Here is an 11,501-nt window from a genome sequence, read left to right as displayed (position 1 = left end):
GCCTTGGCTATAAAATGGGCAATCCAGGAACTGCGTTACTACCTCCTGGGGAGAAAATTTACACTGGTCACAGACCATGCACCCCTCAAGTGGATGGCCCATGCCAAGGACACGAATGCCCGGGTGATGCGGTGGCTCCTCGCACTGCTGGACTTTAACTTCTCTGAACAACACCGGGCCAGGGCAGCCAATGGAAATGCAGATGGCCTTTCAAGAATGTTTGCTGGCTGGTCAGGTCTGGTAAGAGATACCCCCCCCTCCAATCATTCAATTAGCATCACCCCTGGCAACGGCAATTATGTCTGCCTCCAGCACTGATTAGAGACAGCTGTCCCCAATCAACTCATCAGGAGAGAGATGTAAAGGCCAAAACAAGCCACAGCTGGGAGAAGAGGATCCAATGTGCACTGACCTGTCTAATGTGCGTTCCTTTCTCCCAGGAAACAACTAAGGTCCATGCCAAGCCAACAGCACTCTCACCACCCCAGCACAAAGAAGCAAGCTATTCCTCAAGACCATCCACACTCCCCAAATCACAAGGAGCATCCACGAAGGCCAGGAGGACACCACAGCCACCCTCACTGCCCTAGTCCTCCTCCTTCACAGGGGAAGTCGTGGCCTAATGGTTAGAGATTCGGACTCGTAATCCAAAGGTTGCGGGTTCGAGTCTCAGGCTGGCAGGGATTGTAGGTGGGGGGAGTGAATGTCCAGCGCTCTCTCCACCCTCAATACCACGACTGAAGTGCCCTTGAGCAAGACACCGAACCCCCAACTGCTCCCCGGGTGCCGCAGCATAAATGGCTGCCCACTGCTCCGGGTGTATGTGTGTGTGTGTTCACGGTGTGTGTGTGTTCACTGCTGTGTGTGTGCACTTTGGATGGGATAAATGCAGAGCACAAATTCTGAGTATGGGTCACCATACTTGGCCGTATGCCACGTCACTTTCACTTTTGTAAATAAAGAGCCCTCCGGGCACTCAAACATCTGCCTGTGTCGTGCTCCTTCCTGCCCAGCTACAGTCAGTTATTTGTATGTTTTGCTGTAGTGTGTCAGTGGGAAATATCAGTTTACATTCCAAACATTCATTTTGCCATTAATTGTAATAATCCAGTGAGATTATTTTTTGACAGCATCCTCATTTTACAGCATTTTTACACAAGTGTCTAAATTTTTTAACAGTATTATAGCTTTGCTATATTTTATTACAATTAATGACTAAATGAATGTTTGGAAATGTAAACTGATATTTCCTACTGACACACTACAGCAAAAGATACAAATAACTGACTTAAAACCATGTTTATCTGCTGAAAATACTAGTTCTAATAATTTTGGCCACCATGTGTGTATATATATATATATAAAAAATAAAACAACATAAAAACAAACACACGCCGTGTGAGGCGCTACATCAACACTGTACTGCAACTACAAGCTTAAAATTCCCAATTCTCATATTATGCATGCAGTTTTCTGAGCTCATATTAATTGCAAGATTGGATGGAATATATGTATCCTTTAAAAAATTAATTTGTCACACTGCACGACTATTGCATAACTGCATAAAAGGGATTAAAATGATGAAATGCTCATGAAAACGTCACATTTCACCTGGATTAAAAAAACAAACAAAAAAACAGGAAATAACATTTTGCAGTAACTTACAATAAAGCCTTTTTTCAGGACCAATCGTTTTTTTTTTTAAATCCAGTTTTAAGAACAATAGCTGTTTTATATTGTAACAGAGTACAAATTTACTGTAATGCATTCAGAAGTTTCCAATAGATTTCATTATTACAATGTGTAATTTAAATACTCAAAAAGGCAGTGGAACAAAACCTGTGATTCTCATAATAAAGTATTCACTACAGACAGATGCAATCATTTTATTTTACAGTAGAAATCATGTTCTGTGCATGTCTGTGAAGACGGTGAGGGTGTTTGTTCTCAGTCAGTTGATGGTGAGCGTGCAGCGGCTGAAACACACACTGCATTCAGGCAGCATTGAGCGTAACGAGCGTCTGAGGCTCGGCACAGGATCGTCTTCATCGCTCTGCTGTCTCTCTGTCTCGTCCGCTCTCACCTCATCCTCATCCTCCACAAACTCCACCTCGCTGAACTCCAGCTCACGCAGCTGCGTCAGAGACCTGCACACAAAAATACATTTAAAATGCATTTGAAGCAATATGCATTGTGAAAAAGGGGAGGGTCAAATGTTTTGAAAAATAAAGATTTATTAATGTTTATAAAGAAGTCTCTTCTGCTTGCCAAGGCTGCTTTTATTTGATCAAAAATACATCATTAAATTGATCAAAAGTGCAAGCAAAAACACTTCTAATGTTACAAAATATTTCTATTTCAAATAAATGCTGTTCTTTTGAACTTTCTGTTCACCTGTGAATCCTGAAAAAATAAAATGTATCACGGTTTCCACAAAAATATTGTGCAGCACAACCGTTTTCAACATTGATAATAATCAGAAATGTTTGTTGAGCAGTAAATCAGTATATTATTATGATTTCTGAAGATCATGTGACACTGAAGACTGGAGTAATGATGCTGGAAATACAGCTTTGGTCACAGAAATAAATTACACTTTAACACATATTCACATAGAAAACAGCTGTTTTACATTATAATAATATTTCACAATTTTTACTGTATTTTCGATCAAATAAATGCAGCCTTGGTGAGCAGAAGAATCATAAATTAGTCCAAACTTCAAGTATTTTACACAGAAACCCTGGAGCACAAAAGCAGTCATGAGTAACACAGGTATATCTGTAGCAATAGACAACAATACATTGTATGGATCAAAATTATACATTTCTCTTTTATGACAAAAATCATTAGGATATTAAGTAAAGCTCACGTAAATATATCAAAACTTCATTTTTGATTAGTAATATGCATTGCTAAGAACTTAATTTGGACAACTTTAAAGGAGATTTTCTCAATATTTAGATTTCTTTTCACCCTCAGATTCCAAATTTTCCAAATATTGTCCTCATATCCTAACAAACCATACACCAATGAAAGCTTATTTATTCAGATGATGTATACATCTCAACTTTAAAAAAAAAACTGACCCTTGTGACTGGTTTTGTGCTCCAGGGTAACATTTGCACTTTTAAAACTCACACCGCAGAACTTTGAAAAAACTAAATGAGAATGCTGAAATGATTGTTCACTGATTTAACTTGCATGTGTCATCTCCACACCTGCAGCATCTGAGCACCATCTTCTGGTTCAGTCTGCACTTGCGCAGACGCAGCCAGCGCAGATCCTGCAGGCGGCTGACAGACAGCAGACCCGGGCTGACCTCGTTACCACCCAGACCGAGTCTCTCCAGCCCTGGCCAGCCCCGGCCCAGCCCCAGCGCCACCATCTGTGTCCGGCTCCAGGTCTCCAGCTCCAGCTGCGTGAGGCGGCCGAGCGTCTGCGCGCAGTTCCCCAGCCCACCTGCACTCACACGGATCAAATCCCGCAGCTCCAGACGCCGCAGCCCCCTCCAGCTGCACAGACTAAGCAGGTGCTGGTCCGAGAACGATGGCACGTTCTCCACGATTAGCGTTTCTATTCCTGCTTTGCCGTCCATCTCGGGATCCTGAGCGAAGAATCCGGCCGGGACTTCACAAGAACACAGCTCCAGCACCTGCAGTGAAGGGGGCAGCAGAGAGCAGCTGCGCAGACGGCGCAGGTCTGTGTGCTGCAGGCAGAGTCTGTGCAGACGAGGGCACTTCGAGCACAGCGTCTGCAGCCAGGACTCGGTGAGGAAGGCTCCGCGGCGCGCAGACAGCAGAAGCCCACGCAGACGCAGACATCGCAGCCCGTGACCCAGATACTGACGCAGCAGAACCCACAGCACTCGAGACGTCAGCTGAAACACACACACCACAACAGATGAACGACAAACACATCTGCAAACAACTGCAACGCAGTCGGAGGATCAATAAAGAGTTTTCATTTTTGCAAAATATTGCAAAAGCAATTTGAAAAACAAATGCAAATCAACTGCAAACAAACAATAACAGCTATTATTAAGCTCAATAAATAGATTGCCATTATTTAAAATACATAAATAGACTTGGACGGGGGAAATGCTTTTTTAATAAATCAGTAAAACAGGATATTTACTGTAAAGATATGGAGCAAAAGACTACATTCTGATGAAAGATTATGAAGACAAACGCATGTTTTCTTTTAATTAAGATGCACAGATAAACTAATCATAAGATTAAAGGCCCTTAAAAACAATTAATCTATAATTAACTGAAACACAATATTGAACCGATCTGAATAATAGAGCTGCTTTCCAGCTGATTACAACATTAACATCCTGTTTATTACTGTGAAGCTGCTTTGAAATGATCTAATTATGGATGATTAGACAAGACCATATGGTTCAGTCAAAAAGATAAATATACAAATGCACATATTTTCAAAATATATACTGTGTGTTTATATCTACATAATAAATATACAGACTATAAACACATATGTAAACAAAAACTAAGTATATAGACATTTATATAGAAATAAACGGAAGTACGTTGTGTATAATTTAGAGATGAATATGATTTAGTATGATGAAGTATTTAATGAGGTAAAGCTCTCACCCCTCTCCATGTGGAGAGATCAACAGCTCTCCAGAGTCTCTGATCCTTCACCAGCTGCTTCCAGCGCCTGCAGACCCTAAAACACACGCATTATACTCATATATATATACATATACACTTATGAGTTTATAAACATGACGCGCTTTTGTTTATGTTTGATGACTTCCGGTCACTGAATCTGCACAATCTCTCATATCTGACTCCGTAAATCACGCAGAATTCATGTTTTCACAACATCATCGTTCACTAAACTCATTTAATAAAACATTTACTTGATAAAAGCACAGTTACCGGCTGAGTTAGACTCGCGTGTAACTGCTACGGCGTATTATGACGGTCGTACCTGGAGTTTCGCACGAGCTCTCGAACATTTAAATAAGATAAAATATCAATTAAAATGTTTTCAGGAAAATATTCCAGAGCGCTGTATCTCACCGCTGCCATTTCAGCGCGGAACCTTCCGCAGCGCCGCGACACACAAACGGACACAGTTTCCGGTGACACCGACAACAAAACAAAAGAACGGCGGAAGCTGCGGTCGGTGGTTTCCGGTTCGTCCAGCAGGGCGCGCTGTGTTGCGCATAAAACAGACGATCATTATTCGTTTTTATCACTAATTTATAATCATTTATAAACACAACACGCCATATATATATATATATATATATATATTTATTTATATATTAATGGTTTGCCATTGTTATATTTATGTTTATTATTTATGACAGTTATTATTTATGATTAAGGCTGTCCCAGACTTCGGACCAATCAGCGACGAGAGATATTTATTGTCTTTGACTATTTAAATAAAAAGGATTTACAAAAAGTTTCCATCTCAAAACAACGAATAATTTAACACGGGAAAAATATAATTAATTTAAACAGGGGGGAAATCAACGGTATGAAATCCTTTGGTAGTGTAATATTGAATCGGTCTTTAACACATTTATTTAATATGATATATCGATAAAGTCTATCTGTAGTTATTTTCGTGTTTGTTACTCTCTAGATGTTCCGGTCACCGGAAGTGGTATCGCGGCGCATGCGCAGTGTGGAGGCAGCGCTAGCGGTGCGGAGGAGCAGAAGCGCGAGGACTTTCTTTAGCTTTAATTATTCAACCTATTAATTACTGTGTTTATGAATCTGCGCAATGGCGGGAATCAAAGGTGAGATGCTTTACCTGTGTGTGTGTGTTGTGTGTGTGTGCGAGAGAGAGTGTGTGTGTGTGTGTGTGTGTTGTGTGTGTGTGTGTGTGTGTGCGAGAGAGAGAGTGTGTGTGTGTGTGTGTGTGTGTGTGTGTGTGTGTGTGTGTGTGTGTGTGTGTGTGTGTATGTATATGTGTGTGTGTGTGTGTGTGTGTGTATGTATATGTGTGTGTGTGTGTGTGTGTGTGTATGTATATGTGTGTGTGTGTGTGTGTGTGTGTATGTATATGTGTGTTGTGTGTGTGTGTGAGTGTGTGTGTGTGTGGTGTGTATATGTGTGTTGTGTGTGTGTGTATATGTGTATATGTGTGTGTGTGTGTGTGTGTAACGAAGCGGTGAGGTGTTTATTAGTGGATTCACATCAAACACACATCAGCTCTGTTTAAATATTAATACAGCTCTCATAGAAACACAGATATATATAGAACTCCGTAGTTATTGCTCTCTTTATATATGTTCTGATTTCATTCAGTCATTGTTTATTTATAAAGTACATTTAAACACAACCCAAGGTTGACTGTACAGATCAGTATAAGCTCAAATAAAAAGCACAGTAATACATTATAACCCCACAATCAGAAGATGTGTTTTAAGTTTAGATTTGAAAGAGGAGATTGATGCCGGGAGCCTGTTCCAGAGTTTAGGGCCCGCTCTCGCAAAAGCAGGGTCTCCAGGATGTTTTAACCTCGATCCACGAACAGAAAGCACTCAAGGTGCCGGATATAAGTGCCCTGGACGGATCGTGACAACCTAAAAGAAAAGGTTGAACTTTTGTGAGACGTCGTAAATTATAAAAACATGATCATTTAACAACAGAATTAATCTGTTTATCAAACTTGAGACCAGAATCAAAGAACACACCTAGATTTTTCACACCTGGGGAGACATAAGAGGTCAAGGTCACCTAAATCACAGAAATCACTTGGACCAAACAGTACTATTTCGGTTTTATTCTCATTTAGGGCCAGAACAGTGTGTGTAAGCCATAATTTCACTTCCTGTAAACAGGACAGCGGGACCTCTATGGAGGGCAGGTACAATTGGGTGTCATCAGCGTATAAGTGAAAAGATACGCCATATTTTAAAAAGATGGAGCCCAATGGCAGCAGGTATAAAGAGAACAATGTTGGAGCAAGAATAGATCCCTGTGGAACACCACAGGAGAGATGTGCTGCTGAGGAAGTGTGTTTCCCAATGCATTCAGAAAACTTCCTGTTATTTAAAAAGGACTGAAACCATTTTAAAACTGTGTCCTGCATGCCTACAAGATTCCAGTCGGGAAATAAGAATTGTATGATCAACCATCTGAGCTGAGATCTGAAAGGACCAGCGCAACATCTGTAGCCAGCATAGTGTCATTAGTAGCTTTAGAGCAGATTCAGTACTGGGACGTTTTCTGAATCCTGACTGAAAGTCTCATATAGTGAATTAGATTCCAGAAAATAATGTAGTTGAGTAAACACAACCTTTTCCAAAATGTTTTAAATGAAAGGGAGATTCAAAATTGGTCTGAAATTACCTAAATCAGACGCATCCAGATGAGGTTTCTTCAAAAGAGGGGTGACCGAAGCATGTTTTAGGCCGTACCAGTACTCAAACACATTTCCCATAGAGTTTAACTCTGAAAACACACTTTATAAAAATAAATAGGCACACATATATTTATTTACAGTGTTTTTGTGTGTAAATGATGTATCATCTGATCATCTGCAGAGAATCTTTATTATTATGAATCTGAGCAAATTCATAATCAGACAACATAACAGGACTGATATTTCAAATTGAGAATATCAGGGAATTTTTGCCCTTTTTGGTGTTTGTTCTGGATGTGATCTGATGTGAAGCGGTGTTGTGTTTCAGCTCTGATCAGCCTGTCGTTTGGAGGAGCGATCGGTCTGATGTTCCTCATGCTGGGCTGTGCTCTGCCCGTCTATAAGTGAGTGTCTCTCGTATAAACCGCTGTATACGCCTGCGGAGCGTCTGTTAACACTGTGTCTGTGTGCAGTGCGTACTGGCCTCTGTTCCTGCTCTTCTTCTACATTCTGTCTCCTATCCCATACTGCATCTCTCGCCGCGTGGTGGACGACACAGACTCGGCCAGCAACGCCTGCAAAGAGCTGGCCATATTCCTGACCACAGGCATCGTGGTGTCCGCCTTCGGGCTGCCCATCATATTCGCCCGCGCTGATGTGGTAAATATCAAGCCGTCCTGTTAAAGTCAACATGAGCCACTGAGAAACCGCACACTCAGCTGGAGTCAGTGTGCAGGGATTCGGTTTCTCTTTCAGGAATCAGAAGATGAGATTCTGATAATGACAAAAATAGCTAGAGCTGGATACTGATGCACATTTCATGAATAGATTTGATTGCAGCGCTTGATTCAATTCTATATTGATATCAGGTATCTTATCCCAGATCAGGATGAGTGTGTTTCCTCATCAGGTTTGTATAAATGTGTCTCTGCATCAGTGTCTCAGCAATGCTCTGCAGTGAATGGGTGCCGTCAGAATGAGAGTCCAAACAGCTGATAAAAACATCACAATAATCCACACCACTCCAGTCCATCAGTTAACATCTGGAGAACACAAAAGATCAAACTAATCCAGCTTTAAGACATTTATAACTCAAATACATAGAGTCCATAATAACGCTTCCTCCAGAGAAAAAGTGTTCTGGTCTGAATCAGGAGAGAAATCTGCAGATCAAGCAGCGTTTACAAGACAAAACAGCTCCAAACTAATATGTGTTGTGAGAGACAACAGCAGATGCACTTTTTCACTGCAGGAAGAGTTATTATGGACTCTTATGTATTTTAGTTAAAAACATCTTAATGCTGGATTTGTTTCATCTTTAGTCTTCTCCAGATGTTAACTGATGGACTGGAGTGGTGTGGGTTATTGTGATGTTTTTATCAGCTGTTTGGACTCTCATTCTGACGGCACCCATTCACTGCAGAGCATCCATTGCTGAGACACTGATGCAGAGACACATTTCTACAAACCTGATGAAGAAACACACTCATCCTGATCTGGGATGAACTGAGCATTTTCAGCTAATGTTCATTTTTGGCTGAGCTATTTCTTTAAAGAGTGTCAAAAGATGAAACCGAATGTGATCTGAGGATTTGATGGCAGTAAGAGACTGATTTGAAGCCACGTTGCCTTTTTAAGCATGAACTGATCAGATTGATTTCCAGACGGTTGACTGAATAATTGATGTCCACAGATGGCCTGGGGAGCCTGTGCTCTGGTTCTGACGGGAAACATCGTGATCTTCGCCACAATTCTGGGCTTCTTCCTGGTGTTCGGCTCGAACGATGATTTCAGTTGGCAGCAGTGGTAAAGCAGGACTCTTTTCCCTCGATGCAGCGTCATTATAATACTGTTCATCTCACTCTCACATGATTGTTTTTATTTATAATTGCCGTCCATTGATAGAAGCAGGAATCCAGTGCAATAATTTGGTTAATTTTCGATCGGTCTGACCTCAGATAGACGTTCTTCTGTGTCGTTCCTCGCTCTGAGTTCAGGTGGTCTTGCAGAAACACTGGTGAAGTCTGATTGTTTTTCTGCTGCTTGATGTTTGTCCCTGCTTTCCTCCGTTACTCTTCAGCTGATGTCTTTGTTACCTTTCTTGTTATATTCAGAGTTTATTTATTTGCTCTTGTTTTCTGATTATCGTATTAAACCTGACATCGTAGACTGACGCTCATTATGTTGTTTTGGTTTGTTTTTATTGTATAGTGATGCATTGAGCGTCTTGAGAAACCCAGACATTTCCCGCAAACATCTCTTTTAACCACATATATGACCCTGCAGCACAAAAGCAGTCATCAGTAGCAATATCTATTTTTCTTATATGCCAAAAATCATTAGGATATTAAGTAAAGATCATGTTCCATGAAGATATTTAGTAAATTTCCTACCGTAAATATAGCAAAACTTCATTATTGATTAGTAATATGCATTGCTAAGAACTTCATTTGAACAACTTTAAATGAGATTTTCTCAATATTTACATTTTTTTGCTCCCTCAGATTCCAGATTTTCAAATATTGTCCTCTCATAACAAACCATACATCAATGGAAAGATTATTTATTCAGCTTCAGATGATGCATAAATATCAATTAAAAAAAAAAAGGACACTTATGACTGGTTTTGAGGTCCAGGGTCACATATGCAGAAAGTAACCGCTTATGATCAACATGCAAATTAAAAGCAGATCATGTTTGTTTTAGATGTAGACTAGCTCATATTCATTGTTTAAGATGTGCATTTAAAAATAAAGACAGGATCATCCGTTTCTATAAATCTCTGCAAAACTAATGGAGAATCAGTGGGTCTGGGCTTCCAGACGAGAGTTTAAAGTCTTGGACCCAGATGATCTTATTTGCAGTGATTCACCTGTGCATGCTACTCAAACAATAAAGAAATAGAAAGTTGGATTATAATCTTTTATGTCCTTTTATTCAAGTAGAGACACCTTTCAGCATCCAATCAATCCATTCCTGACGGATCAAATCAAGTCTTGTCCTGCTCTTGTTTCATGATGAGTTCTGTTACACATTAATACAGAAGCCTGTTTGTCACAGAATTTAAAAATAAAAAAAGTAATTGTCAATTTTATCTAACAGTTCTGACTTTTCCCCAGAACATAAGGTATAATCCCAGAATTGCGAGAAAATGTCCAAATTCTGATTATATCTCACAGTTTTGACTTTTTTGCTCCGAATTGTGTTTATATCACAGAATAAACTGAATAAAAAAACTTAAAACTTCTTATTCTCAGAAATTCAGACTTTTTTTGTGATAAAATCAGAATTGAGATATAAACTCGCAATTCTGAGAAAAGTCAGAATCATGAAATAACAGTTGTCTCGTAATTGTGAGATAAAAACGTGCAATGACCTTTTTCATTTTTTACTCTGAAAACAAAAATACATTTACAGAACTGCAAGACATAAACTCAGAATTCATCTAAATGCTGTTTCTATCTTGAAATTCGGGCTTTTTCTCTCAGAACAGTGAGAAACCAAGCTTGAATTGACAGCTAAAAGCTGCAGTGACCTGTTGTGTGTTTTATTCTGTGCTTGCATTCATTACAGAGGCAGAATGTGTTTAACTGCTGTTTCATGTCGACTTTAAAGCTTTGAAGAGACGTTCTGTTCTTTTATATCTCACTGTTTGTGCAGAAACAGCAGGTAACATTGTGACTTTTTCCTCTTTTCTTGTTCTTTTTTAAATAAACGCCATTTTTGAAAAAAAAAAGAATTGTGTGTTTGTTGTCATTGCAGCTGATATAGCATGAAAAAAAGAAAAGTGGGTTAGAATTGATTTATTTTTTTACTCAGAAAGTGCAGTTCACAAACCATTACATAGAAATGTTAAGAAAACATGCCTTTTATAGTAAAACATACTCCAATAATATTTATTTACAGCTTTATTATAAAGTAATTATTTACAGTGTATGTGACTTCCTCTTCAGATTTGACTCTCCATCATTAGTTTAGTCACTGGAGTCCATAAGAGGAGCTCGTCCTTTAATAATCACACCGCTAATATCAGATAATGAGAGGAAGCCTGAGGCCTGCGGCAGGTTTTCAGTATGTGTGGAACGAGTCGCTGCTCGCTGAAACACGCCGGAGTGATTTACATCTGCATCCATCTCATAAAACAT

At 39.7% G+C, this 11,501-nt stretch overlaps 2 protein-coding genes across 3 annotated transcripts; one reads left to right on the top strand and one right to left on the bottom strand.

Moving 5' to 3' along the window:
- Nucleotides 1-1,680: 1,680 nt before the first annotated feature.
- Nucleotides 1,681-5,143, bottom strand: LOC306853064 (F-box/LRR-repeat protein 12). Of its 2 annotated transcripts, none has more exons than XM_079390235.1 (4): nt 4,963-5,143; nt 4,620-4,695; nt 3,222-3,880; nt 1,681-2,147 (listed from the first exon to the last, which is right to left on the bottom strand). In XM_079390235.1, exons 1-4 carry the CDS (start codon nt 5,061-5,063, stop codon nt 1,952-1,954), a joined length of 1,032 nt encoding a protein of 343 aa, XP_079246361.1. In that variant the 5' UTR covers nt 5,064-5,143; the 3' UTR covers nt 1,681-1,951. The 2 variants fall into 2 exon arrangements, with proteins under 2 accessions (XP_079246361.1, XP_079246362.1); XM_079390236.1 differs by having other exon boundaries at nt 3,205-3,880; nt 4,963-5,102.
- Nucleotides 5,144-5,648: 505 nt separating this feature from the next.
- On the top strand, nt 5,649-11,082 carry LOC306853078 (leptin receptor overlapping transcript-like 1). Its single transcript, XM_079390259.1, has 4 exons — nt 5,649-5,785; nt 7,685-7,760; nt 7,830-8,016; nt 9,050-11,082. Exons 1-4 carry the CDS (start codon nt 5,770-5,772, stop codon nt 9,164-9,166), a joined length of 396 nt encoding a protein of 131 aa, XP_079246385.1. The 5' UTR covers nt 5,649-5,769; the 3' UTR covers nt 9,167-11,082.
- The last annotated feature ends 419 nt before the right edge of the window (nt 11,083-11,501 follow it).

Source organism: Barbus barbus (assembly GCF_936440315.1).
Source record: "Barbus barbus genome assembly, chromosome: 33".
Classification (NCBI taxonomy): domain Eukaryota; kingdom Metazoa; phylum Chordata; class Actinopteri; order Cypriniformes; family Cyprinidae; genus Barbus; species Barbus barbus.
Note: the sequence above shows the minus strand (reverse complement) of the source record. Positions and strands in the feature narration are given on the sequence as shown.